The 17,058-nt window shown below is 41.0% G+C and overlaps 1 protein-coding gene across 1 annotated transcript; it reads right to left on the reverse strand.

Annotated features, from left to right (window-relative positions):
- Nucleotides 1-1,982: 1,982 nt before the first annotated feature.
- Nucleotides 1,983-15,882, reverse strand: LOC110528509 (Krueppel-like factor 15). Its single transcript, XM_021610615.3, has 3 exons — nucleotides 15,685-15,882; nucleotides 12,224-13,736; nucleotides 1,983-4,589 (listed from the first exon to the last, which is right to left on the reverse strand). The coding sequence occupies exons 2-3, from the start codon at nucleotides 13,480-13,482 to the stop codon at nucleotides 4,424-4,426; spliced, it is 1,425 nt and encodes a 474-aa protein (XP_021466290.1). The 5' UTR covers nucleotides 13,483-13,736; nucleotides 15,685-15,882; the 3' UTR covers nucleotides 1,983-4,423.
- Nucleotides 15,883-17,058: the final 1,176 nt, after the last annotated feature.

Here is a 17,058-nt window from a genome sequence, read left to right on the forward strand (position 1 = left end):
ATTACAGGATTGCCACTTTTAATAAATATTTTATATATAAACATGTATTTGTGTTAATAAATACATTCATAAGGATATTTAGCTATGGTCAAGAAACTAATGATACATACAGTACCAGTCAGATGTTTGGATACACCGACTCATTCAAGGGTTTTCCTTTATTTGTACTATTTTCAACATTGTAGAATAATAGTGAAGACATCAAAACTATGAAATAACACATATGGAATCATGTAGTAACCAAAAAAGTGTTAAACAAATCAAAATGTATTTTATATTTGAGATTCTTCAAAGTAGCCACCCTTTGCCTAGATGACAGCTCTGTACACTCTTGGCATTCTCTCAACCAGCTGCATGGGGTAGTCACCTGGAATGCATTTAAATTAACAGGTGTGCTTTGTTAAAAGTGAATTTGTGGAATTTAATGCGTTTGAGGCAATCAGTTGTGTTATGACAAGGTAGAGGTGGTATACAGAAGATAGCCCTATTTGGTAAAAGACCAAGTCCATATTATGGCAAGAACAGCTCAAATAAGCAAAGAGAAATTAGAGTTCGTCATTACTTTGAGACAATAAGGTCAGTCAATCCAGAAAATATCAAGAACTTTGAAAGTTTCTTCAAGTGCAGTCGCAAAAACCATCAAGCGCTATGATGAAACTGGCTCTCATGAGGACCACCACGGGAAAGGAAGACCCAGAGTTGCTTATGTTCCAGAGGATAAGTTCATTAGAGTTACCAGGCTCAGAAATTGCGGCCCAAATAAATGCTTCACAGAGTTCAAGTAACAGACACAAATCAACATCAAGTGTTCAGAGGAGACTGCGTGAATCAGGACTTCATAATCGAATTTCTGCAAAGAAACCGCTACTAAAGGACACCAATAAGAAGAAGAGACTTGCTTGGGCCAAGAAACATGAGCAATGGACATTAGACCGGTGGAAATCTGTCCTTTCATCTGATGAGTCCAAATTTGAGATTTTTGGTTCCAACCCCCGTGTCTTTGTGAGACGCAGTGTGGGTGAACGGATGATCTCCGCATGTGTGGTTCCCACCGTGAAGCATGGAGGAGGAGGTGGGATGGTGTGGGGGTGCTTAGCTGGTGACACTGTCAGTGATTTATTTAAAATTCAAGGCACACTTAACCAGCATGGCTACCACAGCATTCTGCAGCGATACGCCATCCCATCTGGTTTGAGCTTAGTGGGACTATCAATTGTTTTTCAACAGGACAATCACCATACACACCTCCAGGCAGTGTAAGGGCTACTTGACCAATACAGAGAGTGATAGAGTGCTGCATCAGATGACCTGGCTTCCACAATCACCAGCCCAATTGAGATGGTTTGGGATGAGTTGGACTGCAATGTGAAAGAAAAGCAGCCAACAAGTGCTCAGCATATGTGGGAACTCCTTCAAAACTGCTGGAAAAGCATTCCAAGTGAAGCTGGTTGAGAGAATGCCAAGAGTGTGCAAAACTGTCATCAAGGCAAAGGGTGGTTACTTTGAAGAACCTAAAATCACTTTTGTGGTTACTGCATTAATCCATATGTGCTATTTCATAGTTTTGATGGCTTCACTATTATTCTTCAATGTAGAAAATAGTAAAACATTTAGAAAAATCATTGAGTTGAGGCCAAACTTTTGACTGGTACTGTATATCCTTTGTTAAAGTGTCCAGTGTTTCCAGATTTCTATGAAATACGATCAATAATTAATTACTAAATGAATGAAATAGTTTTCCTTCCAAAAATGGTAGTTAAGTATGTTAAAAATAAGCTTTTTTTGTGTTTGAATGGTGTGGGCATACCCCTACAACAGAATATTGTGGGAGTATACCAGTACCAGTACACTTTTAAAAGTGAAATTTTCACTGGACAGTTACTTTCAACAATGTGTTGCCCCTTAACATTAAGAATACATTTCTGTAATAAAGTCACAAGATCAAATGTGAAGAAATAATAAAAAGTAATGATCACAGGATCGCTTCTTAAAATTTTATTTGTAAATGCATCTTGGGTAGAACAAAGAAAAAAAATATAATATATTGATATGTTCTGAAATGTTTTGTTATGTACACGTTTAGGGCGTATACTAGAAATCTACACAACCACAAACGAAGGGTCCGATTCAATCAGATCCGGATTAGCATCCATCCACATAGCTGATGTTTTGACGGTGTCCGAGGTGGAACTGTGTTGGAGCTGTCAAATCCACAAGTGGCTCCCGGCATTATACCTAAAGGGGACATTGCCATTGGCTGCAAAGTCACATTAAGAGAAATCCCATGCAGCCTTGTTTACAAGTTGGAACACTGGAATGCAAAATGGAATCTACACCTCTATTAGGCTGATAGAAATCCTTAATATTCTGTTGAATGATTTTCAATGAGCATCATTATTTCTATATAGCCTAGACTTTCTCGTTCTGAACTTCTAATGCAAGTGGGATGGGTGTGGCTTCATGAAAAAGATAACAAGAGCAGCTGCTCAACGATTTGAGCGCTCCAACGCAGTTCAGACAACGCCAAAACATCAGCTATGCAGGTGTCGGCTATCGCCGATTAACGCTTGATCTGATTGAGGGCTCTATTCAATCCCCATCGCAGAAGTTCAGCTTTACAGAGTGATTTAATTTAAAGGCAAGGTTCCTGTTTAGCGGAGACTGGATTCACGGTAAACACTGCATATGTCAGCTCAATCAGAAATGACGCTTCAGCTTTACAGATTGAATAGAGTCCTGAATCTTGGCCTTAAGATATGTTATTACAATAGTCTTCTGTGTAGCCATGTACACTCCTGCATATTCACATGCATTCATAGGATGCGATAAAACACCTGTGTTTAAACAAGCATTAAAAATTCAAAAATTGAATGAAAGGAATTATGTACAATATAATGTACCCCTGCTTTTTCATCTGCGAACATCACATTAACTATGCATGAATGGTGTCTCACACACCGTACTTTCACAACAGGGCGTGGCGTACTTAACCAACAAGTCTCAAGAGCAAACAGGACATCAAGAATAATGACAACTGTGCCATGGCCTAATAAGTGTGTTATGACAACAGTTTCCAGAAGGTAGTTATTCTGGTTGTTCAGCACCGTGGTGTAGTGGTATCCACATACATGATAACCTCACTTCAACATAAGCTTCTGGGGTATTCCAGTAACAGATCAGATTGTGGAGCTGATTTGAGGCAGATTTTGTGTCAACAGCAAAAAGGAGAGAAAAAGCTCATTGAGATTCAATTCCATTGACAGGATTAAAGGATTATGCATTTCCAATTCCCTTTCCTCATTCTCTCAAACCATGCCACCATTAATCCATAAAACATGCCTGCAATGAATCACTTGTTATTCAGACCATTTTGCCCCCCTAGTAAGGATGCTGTGGCGGGTTAAGGCCAGACAAGTGTCTTACGAACGGCTTGAGCCACTGACACGAAAAAGACCAACAAATACACAACATGAGTTTAGAATAAAAAGCTGAATACAAAATCTAACACTGATTGGAAGGCTTTTTTTTACACATAAAACAATCAACAATCATAAATGTGCGCAATTCTTTCTTTGTTCCATTCTTTTACTTTCATCCGCCTTGTCTCAGAATCTGAGCTGGGGAAGTTTTTCTGGAACTTGAGAAGAGTCCCAGTAGCTTATAGCGAGCGACATGTTCATATTTGTTATCAGTAGTTTATGTACAGAATTGACAATATGCTCTGCCACTCCCTTTGAACAAACAGTGTGATGAATGAGTAAGCTATTCTTTACCCTCTGTCAATGAGCTATGAGTGACAAGGCAAAAAACAAGGAGAACTTTTCCGGGCGAACTTCAACCGGACTTGGATGAGGAATGTCAAAGACATTGGCACTTCTTAACAAGGTAAAAGGCAGTCATATCCAGGTAAAATAGAAACTCAAGGCTATTACTGAAGCAATTAATACATTTCATCTCAAATGAAAACAATCTTTAATTGAAAAATAAAATAAAGACTGAACAGAAAAACAAATAAAAAGTGTACAAAATACCAACAGCAATAAGAATCTCAAGAAACGTTGATTACTAAGAAGATGGTAAGTGTCATGTGTTGGTTTTGCTTTTGCTTTCAACAATAAATTATAGCACAAGACCACTGTTATAGATCTCTCTAAAAGGCAAGGCACACATAAATCTTCCATCTCCATCGCTCTCTCGTGCTCGCGCTCTCTCGACCCCTCTCTCTCTAGCTCTTTCTCTCTCGCTCTTTTTCTCTCTCTCTCTCTTTTTCTCTCTTGCTCTCTCTCTCTGGCTCTTTTTCTCTCTCTCCCCCCCGTAAGTCATACCACACTCTCACACAAGCACATTCACACAAATTCCATCTCACAGACACACATTCCGTGCTCCTTTGGTCTGTGTCCATTGAAGAGTGGTCCGGGTGTGGTCAGTTTGTTGTGCGCAGTGTCCGGCTTCGCGGAAAGCGGTGGACTTTGATGTGTTTTGACAGATGGTCACTGCGGGCAAATTTCTTCTCACACACTGGACACTGGTAGGGCTTGATCCCTGAGTGGGACCGCCGGTGTCGCGACAGCTCATCTGACCTCGAGAACCTGGGAGAGACACAGATAGGAGAGAGATGTCAATCATTTTAAAATAGAACAGAATAAAACATTATTGTTTACATATGTAATGTGATATGTTTATTTTTTCAGAATTATACTTTTTATTTTCTTTGACATAGCAACAGACAAGAGAATTTGCTTTTAGTTTCATTCCATATTATTGTTAAACGTTGACAGTGATTCCGAAATGTTAAGATATACAGATTTGTCTACAGTCACGATAGTAAAAGTAATTTTACAGCACAAAGTTCACAGGAGGCTGCTGAGGGGAGGACGGCTCATAATAATGAACCCTAAAGCAAGACTAGCAATGCTAAATAATTAGCTTAAAACACATGGTTCGGCTAAGCTTAAGGAATGGCAATACAAAAAAGGTTCATGCTAACTTAAAACACATTACCTTACCAGTGCTATGCAGATCATTGTTAGCTAGTTAGTGCTAGCTTAAAACCCAGGAATAAACCCTGGAGAAATGCTATGAGGAAATTCTAAATAGTTAGCGATAGCGTGAAACAGATGGATAAAGCTTAAGGCATGACAACTATTGGCCTCCCAGCAGTCTCTCACAAGCCTAGCTCTTTCTGTCTCCCAGATGTTACAGCCAGAGCTGACAGGATGACGAATTCATGCAATCTGGAGCCTGTGATTTAGCTGCGGAGTCGGTATAAAACCCACTTTACTATCTGTCACACACACATAAAACATGAGTCCCCAAACCACAAGGAAAGGAGAGAAGAGGTTTAGTCTCAGCGAGCCAATCTCAGTAGATAGGCAACTACAGAAGGCCTACAGCAGTGACTCTCAAAATAATGGCTTATAGTCAAATGATAGTAATGAAATAATAACATTGTTATTAATAACAGTCAGCTAATAATCTATTACAGTGCAGACATGTAAAAAGGGTGTTGAAAAGCGTTTATAAGTAGATTGTATACAGTTTATACAAGAGTACGAATCTAGGGCAAACATTCAGAGCACATAATGACACAAGCTCTACTACTCTCTACTGCTACTGCTCTAGAACTGGTGTACGGAGGCCCATGGTGGCGGCTAGAGAGTAGTAAAGTCTGTAGAGTAAGGTAGTTTCTCATCTTGGCCTTATCTTGTTCAACATTCCTCTCACGTGTGGGCACACTACTACTAAGAACCCCCCCCCCCCTTGTGATGGAGTGAAATCGATGTCAACTCTAGATGAAATATGGGGAGATTTAATTAGATTTTTGTATTTGTGTGAAAGAGAGAGAGAGAGAGAGAGAGAGAGAGAGAGAGCGAGAGAGAGAGAGAAAAGGACACACATGAGTGTATAGTGTATGTTTGTGTGTGTGCGTGCGTGCACACAACATTCCCATACCTGTACGTGTGTGTTTGCACGTGTATCTGTTCGCATGTGTGTCCCTCTGTCCAACTGTAAACATATCAGCCTCACATCGATCCTGCTCCCTTTTCAAGCAGCCTGCCAGCCTAGACGTTCCTATCACACAGTCATGCTATTCAGCACTTAGCCTTTTGTTCATCTCATTTCCACACCAGTTTCCATCAGACTGATTGTGTGTACAAAACTGAAACAGGCCCCTCTTGCCCTACCTTCTCTCTCCCTGTCCTCCTCCATTTATATTCCTTCACTCTCTCTTTTTCTTGCACTACATTCTCTCTCCCTCCCTCTCTTCCTCCATTTATATTCATCCACTCTTTCTGTTTCTTGCCCTACCTTCTCTCTCCCTAAATCCGGTCTTTGTGTCCAGGCAAGACCCATGTTGTAGGGATGAGATGCATTGCCTGGATAAGTACTAGTGGGATTTTTGCTGCTCATCTACTGGGACAGACTATTACAAATACATTACAAATACAATACAAATACATTACAAATACATTACAAATACAATACAAATACATTACAAGTACAATACAAAACAAATACATTACAAATACAATACAAAACAAATACATTACAAATACAATACAAAACAAATACATTACAAATACAACACAATACAAAACAAACACAAATACAATACAAATACATTACAAATACAATACAAAACAAACACAAATACAATACAATACAAAACAAATACATTACAAATACAATACAAAACAAATACATTACAAATACAATACAAAACAAATACATTACAAATACAACACAATACAAAACAAACACAAATACAATACAAATACATTACAAATACAATACAAAACAAAACAAACACAAATACAATACAATACAATACAAATAGATTACAAATACAATACAAAACAAAACAAACACAAATACAATAAAATACAATACAAATACATTACAAATACCATACAAAACAAAACAAACACAAATACAATACAATACAATACAAATACATTACAAATACAATACAAAACAAACACAAATACAATACAAATACATTACAAATACAATACAAAACAAAACAAACACAAATACAATACAATACAATACAAATACATTACAAATACAATACAAAACAAACACAAATACAATACAATACAAAACAAATACATTACAAATACAACACAATACAAAACAAACACAAATACAACACAAATACAATACAAATACATTACAAATACAATACAATACAAAACAAACACAAATACAATACAAATACATTACAAATACAAAACAAATACAAATACAATACAAATGCATTACAAATACATTACAAATACATTACAAATACACGGCCGCTGGCGGGTTGCCAAGTTGGTCCCAAGGTCATCATAAATAAATTGACTGATGCAGCGGCCTTTTCAGCAATAGACTGTAGATTGCTCACTGTGGAGAAGTGGACTGGAGTCCATGAATGATAGAGCATATCAGGTACGGACGGTAAGCTGATTCTATGCAAACTAATATGCTGTATGGAGTGTGTAGACACATACAGCACATACACACATGCACCTGTAGTGGATGTGAAACTCGTCTGTAGCATGTTTGCTGGAAAACTTCAGTGACATCATACTTTCCCTGAGATCTTAAACTCTCATGGACAAATTTTGGTGGACAGATGAATCTGTCAAGACTCACATAGAATTATGTGATTATGAGCAGCAGTAGTTCCTGGTTTGGGGTTTTCGTCTATTATTTGAACGAATCAGGATTGGGCAAAGAAAGTTCTTAAACTGGTGTGGTGATTTTCAAGCCTGTGTGTAGATTATATAGTTTTCCACTAGATTCCACAGCCACAAAGTAAAGATAGTCTAAATTGTAAAAATTAATGAAAACCAAAAATGTGCTTTTTGGCCATGATAAACATGGGTGATATTAGTTTGGCAGAGAGTTTCCGTTTGCAAGGCAAGACACTTCACTTCCTTCCCTTGCACAAAGGTAATCACAATTGTTAACGGCATTCCCCCCAGAAGTAAAAAAAGAAATGACAATCTTCCGCGAGATAACTTTACTTCTAGGTAAGCGAGATTACTAAGATCTGAAGACAAACGTCACTCACCAAGTGACAGACTAATCTTTTTCTCTATTGGCATAAATGGTTGGTTTGAATTGCATGTGATGTTGTGTAAAACATTACAAATTCTATCCCTGCTCAGGGCACAACAGAATGCACCCTGTTACACACACACACTAACACACACATGTTACCTCGTCCACCTCTTTGTAAGTACAGTCACAATTCACATATCCCTACTTGTACTTTGTCCATGTGTTAGCCACCTATACTCAGTAAGGTCTTTGCAGGCCAGTGCATATAGATGCATTCCCCTCTGGCTTACAAAGCCAAAGGTTACACTCTTTCACCCGAGACTGTCACTCTCTCCGACTGACCCTGTGTCCTCAGGAAATCAGGCAGCTAAGTGCCAAGAGTCACACACACCATCACACTCTCTCTCTCTCTCACACACACACACACACACACACACACACACACACACACACACACACACACACACACACACACACACACACACCAACGCTCTCACGCATGCACACTCATCAATGCGAGCTCAAACACACACATACAAACACACACAAGCACACACACGGTTGAAAACTGACACCCCTATTCAGATCATGACCAGCCTGATCACTACAAATAGACTTCGATATCGGACGTTTGAAAAGGTCCTGAAAACATCACTATATACATTCCTCAGCGCTCACAAAAAAAGAACATCAATTGCCCAACACTGGGTGCGAACTCATGATGTTCAGTGCCAAAGTGTGCTGCTCAGACCAATGCATCACCGCAGTTTACAATGCTCTCGCAAGCCTTGAGGATACTTGATAATACTTGATGGTAATAGCATGTCGTATTTTGATTATTTTGTTTTAAGTCTTCCCAAACCATAGCCCTAACCTTAACCACTCGGAATCAAAGGATAAACATTTGACTTGTTTCTGTTTTTATCATGTAAACACACAGAACTAACCCAAAAATAGACTCCATTTTGAGGGATACAATGAGATCTTGTTGATGAAGACATCCGTAGGCACTCTTTCTGACACACACACTCTGCAGCAGCCACTGCACAGCTGTGGACTCACAACAGGAGGTGCTCATGTGGCCTCGACCCAAATGCTTCCATTAGTTTTAGTTTCCATCAGTGGAAATATGACACCAACACCATTCTCACATATCCCAGATATCTCATGCCTGACAAAAGTGTGAATCTAAGGGAACACATTTATATCTTTTGACAAACCTCCAATTAAAACTTTGATCGCAGCCTGACAGCCATCACCTTCTATTTTCTGACTATACTGTAGTTGTTTTTGCAAGTCCTGCCCATTGTGCTGTTAGCCAAGAATGTTTGTACCATGTTTTGTGCTGCTGCCATGTTGTGTTGCTACCGTGTTGTTGTCATGTTGTGTTGCTACCGTGTTGTTGTCATGTGTTGCTACCATGCTGTGTTGTCATGTGTTGCTACCATGCTGTGTTGTCATGTGTTGCTACCATGCTGTGCTGTTGTCTTAGGTCTCTCTTTATGTAGTGTTGTATCTCTTGTCGTGATGTGTGTTTTGTCCTATATTTATATTTTTTATCCCAGCCCCCATCGGAGAGGCCTTTTGCCTTTTGGTAGGCCATCATTGTAAATAAGAATTTGTTCTTCACTGACTTGCCTAAATAAAGGTTCAATAAATAAAATAAATAAAAGTCAAATACGTTCCATTTCTTAAAGAGACATCGTCTTGATTATAAGTACTTACCAGGAAGTCCCCAAAGGGAATATCACTGAGTGGTAGACAAGTAAAATGATTCACAGCGCTCCTACTGTCGTGACTAAATTGTGACGCTGCAGTGAAGGAATAGCATGTCGAGTGATCGCCAATTAGCCAAAATGAAACAAGCAACTCAAATCCATGTTAACCAGAAGGAATGCTGCACCTACTCTGAAAGCTTGATGCTGTGAGAGAGGAAGTCTTTCAGGCTGAATCTCAAATGGCACCCTATTTCCTGGTCAAAAATAGTGTACTATGTAGGGGATAGGGTGCCATCTGGGACGCACATTAAGCAATATTATCTGAAGGGGCCTCTGGATCCTGTGAAGTCACACTTTAAGCCACTCACTGGCGCTAATTGATGACCTCATCGGACTGGTCAATTTGGGTGCCAGTCACAGTCTGTGGTACAAAAGCTGCCTTCAATTGAGAAACATGACACCCAGCTTGTACTGTAAAGTGAACTTCCCTGCTAACAACAATGAGTCGTTAGGACGTCCCCGCGACATCACAAAATGGTTGCCTAATGTCATCAGGATGTTGTGTCATGATCCCCTTGAGGTTTTGTCTAGTTCCCGGTTTGTCCTGGGGACATTTTTAGGATGTTCTTGGGACGTTGTGTCATGGTCCCCTGGAGGTTTTTCTATAGTTCCCAGTTTACTGGGGCATCAGGTAGCCTCGTGGTCAGAGCGTTGAACTTGTAACCGAAAGGTTGCAAGATCTGAATCCCAGAGCTGACAAGGTAAGAATCTGTCGTTCTGCCCCTGAACAAGGCAGTTAACGCCCTGTTCCTAGGCCGTCATTGAAAATAAGAATTTGTTCTTAACTGACTTGCCTAGTTAAATAAAGGTAAAAAAAAAATACTGATGGTCTCAAATAAATGTTCTCCCCCCAAAAATGAATAAAACGTTCTACCATGGTCCATCAAGGCCCTGACTGGTAAACCACTGATCCATTCACAGCTCTTTGTCTTTTGGCAATGCTAGGGACACCCACACACAAACTGTGCTATTAACAACTTACATATATTACACCGTGTAAGTTTATTCATACAGTAATTATTATTTAACATGTCCTCACCTGGGATTTGCACTGACAATCTCTTGGTTCACAGTGTTTCGATTGCCCTGCTTTGCCACCATGTCTGTATCAATGACTGATTTCACCTCTAGTCCTATTACTACCCTTCGCAAATCTCAGCTCTGTTAAAAATACACCCACGAAAAACGATGATATCTATCATAGTGATTCAGCAGTAACATTAAAACAGAACAATATGCCCCACCAACATCAGACAACTATATTAACAATCCAAACTCAAATTTCTGAAATAAGTAAATCAATGAGAGAATAGTCAGATTAACTGATAATTACAATAGCAGTGGAGATCGCACTCCTTTGCTAGGAGCAGAGATGTATTATAGGTAATGAATGTGTCTGGGAAATTGTACAGCATAAAGAGCAGTATACCTCAAATCCAAAGGATGTGAGATCAAATCCCAGGTGGGATCACATTGAAAAGTCAGTATGAAGTGATCATGTAACAATATTGTTTATATATTTTTACACTATTTTAGCTGAACAGCGTACAACTTACCTTAAAACTCAGATCCCATTTCATTACTTATAATGGTTTGGGACACCTAGGACAATCGGGGGAGCATCAGAGGACCATGACACAACGTCCTAAGAACTTCCTAAAACATATTTGGGGACGTCCCCAGGTCAAACAGGGAACTAGAAAAAGGTCCCCCAAAGAACGTTCCCTTGGGACCATCACCCAAAGCCCTAAGAACGAGTACAATGAAATTCCTGAGAATGTCCTAAAAAGATCTGATTTGGTCCTCAGTGATGTCCAGGGAACTAGACAAAGGTCCCTCAGAGAACGTTCCCTTGGGACCATTACACAACGTTCTTAGAATGTTCTCAGAACGTCAGAGGGATATTGTTATGCCAAAACCCATAAGGGACGTAATGGGAATGTCACTGAATGTCCTCAAGACATTTGCTGGGTTGTCCCATTGACATATCATTTCCCCAATGTGTCCAGAAAGGCCAAACGATAACAACAAGGGATAATACCCCCTCCATATCTCAGACATGCTTGTGAAAGCTTGGGCTCACTGACTAGTCACTCACTCACCCTAAGCATTCTTTATACAACCTGCCGTAACCTAGCAATGTCATTCAAATCTCGAAACAGGATGTCTTAAACTCTTTAACTTCAAAACCCTGCCAAATACAATTCTGATAACGTGTGATGAGATCATTGCAGCTATCGTAATTCATTATGAAGAATCATCAAGTTATGTGCTCAGTGGTGTATGTTTTCTATTGGTATATGTCTACTAACTTGAATGCCTAAAGGCCTTTAGGCATAGCAAATCCATAAAATGATGATGATCATCATCGTAGTCAACGAGCACCCACTCACCTCCATCCACAGCCTGGCCAGGTGCAGGCGAAGGGCTTCTCCCCTGTGTGTCGCCGGAGGTGGGCTTTCAGGTGGCTGCTCTTGGTGTACATCTTGGTACAGCTGGGGAAAGTGCATTTGTGCATTTTGATGAGGTCCGCCACAGGGTTCTTCTGAAACTGCTGACCCCCCACATGGAGCCCTTGGCCCTGGACCCCAACCAGCACCTCCCCAAGGCCCAGGGGCTTGGCTGCAATGGGCACTGGAGCGATGCGCACAAACTTGGAGGAGACATTAAGGCTGGTGGAGGGCAGCAGCTGGGGAACCAGGGCGAAGGTCTGCCCCTGGATGTTGACCAGCAGCTGGGCAATTTTGATGTCGGATGCCGGCTGAGGGGGAGGCTGGACGACTTGGGGAGGATGATGAGGAGCCGAGGAACTGGGTTCATTTTTGATCTGCATGGGCTGGATCTGCAGGATGACCGGCATCCCACTGCTGCCACGGTTTGCAAAGCTCTCTGTTGTCCCAAGCCTGCTGGATAATGAATCACTCTTGGACCTGTCTTCGTGCAGACCTTCTATGGACTCCTGTGCCGGCGAGGCCGGTGTGATTTTGGTCTCGGTGGTGGTGGCAGCATTCTCGGTAAACACAGTTTGGTCTGAATGCTTGGCCTCGGGCTCCAGCCTTGACCCTGGGGATGAGGACTCCCTGTACACCTCCAGTCCCACCCCCAGCCCCATGATCTCCTCCAGACCCAGCCCCAGCGCCCCCTCCCGGGCCTCCTGCTTCATGGATGACACCACCTCCATGTTCTCCTCCAAGAACTCCTCTATCTCCTCCAATGTGGGCTGGAAGGATGGCTGCTCCATGTCCACCAAGGACCAGACAGAGAAGTCCACACTCTCCTCCTTCAAGGCCTCTGGATGGGGGTGGGATGGCTCATCCCTCTGTGAGTCCCACAGAGAGGTGGGCAGTGACATGGGGATGGCCGCCGCAGTCCCTGCTCCGCCTAGGGAGGTCTGGGACAGCAGGAAGTCCAGGATGCTGTCTGAACTCTCGGCGCTGGAGCTGCTGCCATAGCTGGAGCTGAGCACTTGGGAGTCGGGGCTAGAACAGGAGCGAGGGCTTGATGACTCGCTCAGGTCATCCTCGGAGAAGGGCGAGGGCATCACCTGGTAGGTCCCTGCATCCGTCACCATGTCCGACAGGTGATACACCGAAGGGGCGCTATCGTAAGTTACGAAAGTCTCCTCGCCGCTCAATAGGAAGTTATCCACCATTCCTGGCTATGGGCCAAGAGATTGTCACTCCAATTTGTGTTGAAAATTGTCTTACTGATATAACAGTTTGTTAGGGTTATTCCTCTTGTTGTCGGGAAACTGTCAACAAATAAACCCCAGAAGGGGTCACCACAGCAAGGTCACGCTTCGCAGAAAAAAAATAGAGAAACACCTGTTGTTCTCTCTCAGGATAAAAAATAAGAATGCTTCGGTAGGAAAATACTTTAATTCCAAGGTTTCCAGCCAGGATATATCTAGACAAACACCCATTAGGAGAGAAGAAGAGAGAGAAGATTACTAAACTGAGTTTTGAGATTAATACATTTCATACATAGTAATGCATGTCACTGTAAGAACACACAGACAAGAGTCTACAGGCACAAGAACAGAGGCAAGACCTACTGACAAGTCATGAATCACCAATGCACCACTTGTGAAACAAATGATCTTCCGCCTCTCTGTTCCTGGCTTGCATGTTCAAAATATGGAATGCCGTGCCTGTTTCCATTTCAAGTTCACATGCGGTTGGCGTGAGAGCTGAAGTGGTTACCAGAGAGCATAGGCGGCTATCGCATTCCTTTACTTGTATTTCTGATTCAAAAAAATTCAAAATATCTTTATGAATGCACTCTGTTACACACACACACACTAACACACACACACACACACAACAGTACAATGGGCAAGACTTGAAAAAACAACTACAGTACAGTCAGAAAATAGAAGGTGAATGCTGTCAGGTCAAAAGATGTGTTCCCTCAGATTCACACTTTTGTCAGGCATGAGATATCTGGGATATGTGAGAATGGTGTTGGTGTCATATTTCCACTGGTGGAAACTAAAACTAATGGAAGCATTTGGGTCGAGGCCACATGAGCACCTCCTGTTGTGAGTCCACAGCTGTGCAGTGGCTGCTGCAGAGTGTGTGTGTGTCAGAAAGAGTGTCTATGGATGCAATGGAAATTATTCCTGCCAAAGCACACCTTCGCCTCACACATTTAGGCTACATTTAAATAAGTGTTGTGTGCATTTTTTTAATCAAATTAACTTATTTAATATTCTGTAATTTGAACAAATGTTTTAGTTAACTATGGGGAATCGTTTTCATATTTTTTATCTTACAAAACGTTGCCGTTTTCTTTCATATCTAATTTGCAAAATCCATGCAGCGTTGACCCCCACCCACCCACACACACACAAAAAAAACTGGCAAAGCTGAGATGGTCATCAATGTCTGACCGTCGGTCCCCTTCTCTGGGCCTCTTGGCTCAGTGACCGACAATAAACCTCCAAAGGAACCGTCAACATTATTAAAATAACACCGCGTGAGGCAGCCGTGAGCACTGCGCTCCTAATAGTGCACAAATCACCTGTCATGCTGTTTATAACACTCAAACCGCAATAAATCAACACCTATCGCGTGTAGTGGAATGACACGCGATTATCGCGTCATTATTATTATTTAATTACATGTTTTATTTTTACTCGTTGAGAAGCAACAATTTCACGGTATACAACTGTTCTATTCGGCGCATGTGACAAATCAAATTACATTTGATTAGATTTGTTTCTGCTTGACCACTTATCTTGTTCACGACAAGTAAAATGTGTTTTCGTTAGATTTGTTTCTGCTTGACCGTTTATCTTGTTCATAGATTATAATCAAATCTGGTTTTATTTGTCACATGCACCGAATAAAAAACAGTAAATCTGGGCTTTTATGATCTCTATTAGTCAAGCCACGTGTGCATCAAAACATTATTCAGCCATTACATGCTATTACATAACAAACACTGAATAATTACAACATAATCATTGAGAATATTTTAAAACAAGAATGAGCGTATATAGGCGATCAAATCTAAATCAAATGCAAAGCAATTTAAACACCGTAGGCTAGGCTTACATCTCTACCGATTACTGGCGAAAAAGTCTAATTTTTAAACTTCTCCTTGTCTCATTTTATCATAACTCATAACCGTCAACATATTGATTCTAGTTTTGAAGCAAACGATCACATCTTCTGCTCATCCCGTAGCATAGGATGCGCAGATAAGTGCAGCTTCACCGCTACAACGTAAATATGTTTTCGTCCAGCGGTGCGTGCTGCAGAATGGTCATAGGTTGGAGGAACACACGCCCACGATCTCTTGCAGAACCCATTCATTCTCAAGGAAAAAATGCGGTAAAACTCCATCTTACCTTTTTCAATAAAGCATTTACAAATCCCTTATTTTATCCCAATGCATTGTCTTTCCTTTGCATTTGATGGGGAATCTCTATCTCGAATGCATGGTTTGTCCTTGAGACTTGCCTACCAGAACCGTTCAGACTGATTAGCAGCGAGGCAGAGTAGTTGTACTATATTACCGTCACATGACTGCTGGTGTACGTGTGTGTGTGTTATATGAGTCAACATAAGAGGTTGGATCTGAAGGCTCGACCCAGCTCTGTGCAGCAATTGGCCAACGAAGCGCGAAGGCTGGTCTCTGGATATGTCAATCAGGTTGCGTACGCCTACATGTGGGATGTTTAGTGACAGCAGACAGGTCCATTTCCAAGTGTTTCTCCCTTCCTTATCTGCCCATCGCACGAGGAGCAGATACAACTGTTGCAGTAAATTGAGACGGGGGAAGTTGGCCTATTTTCAGGAGGTTCATATGACCCCAATAGAAAGCAACATAATTGATCATGGATGGAAAATTGACATGGTTGTGAAAATAATACATTTAATTGATTTAATTTGATTTATTCTTTACTTAACTAGGCAAGTCAGTTAAGAACACATTTTTATTTACAAAGATGGCCTACCAAAAGGCAAAAGGCCTCCTGCGGACTGGGGTCTGGGATGAAAATAAATAAAGAAATACAATAGAAATATAGGATAAAACACACATCACATCAAGAGAGACAACACAACACTACATAAAGAGAGACATAAGACAACATAGCAAGGCAGCAACACATGAAAACACAGCATGGTAGCAACACAACATGACAACAACATGGTAGCAACACAACATGACAACAACATGGTAGCAACACAACATGACAACAACATGGTAGCAACACAACATGACAACAACATGGTAGCAACACAACATGACAACAACATGGTAGCAACACAACATGGCAGCAGCACAGAACATGGTACAAACATCCAGTTTGAGAGTTTGTTGCAGCTCGTTCCAGTCGCTAGCTGCAGCGAACTGAAAAGAGGAGCGACCCAGGGATGTGTGCGCTTTGGGGACCTTCAACAGAATATGACTGGCAGAATGCATCGAGTTCATTTTATTACATTTCAATTCAATTATTTTGCTTTCCTCTAAAGGAGCTCACCACACAGTGTTCTCATTAAGTAGGCTATCAAACTGCTGGAATAACTGAATATGTTGTATAATGTTATTACAATGTAATGTTATTACATTGTTACAATCATCCTCTCTGTCCATGCAATATTGATACACCAAAACATTGAATGTGAAGTACTGTAATATGCATTTCTAACACAGTGGACTAGTACTGTGTGGTATTACTTATTGTGAATGAACTTGACAAATGTCATACACAACAGTA

The sequence above is a fragment of the Oncorhynchus mykiss genome, chromosome 7 (assembly GCF_057628025.1).
Source record: "Oncorhynchus mykiss isolate SJ-2025 chromosome 7, ASM5762802v1, whole genome shotgun sequence".
NCBI lineage: Eukaryota > Metazoa > Chordata > Actinopteri > Salmoniformes > Salmonidae > Oncorhynchus > Oncorhynchus mykiss.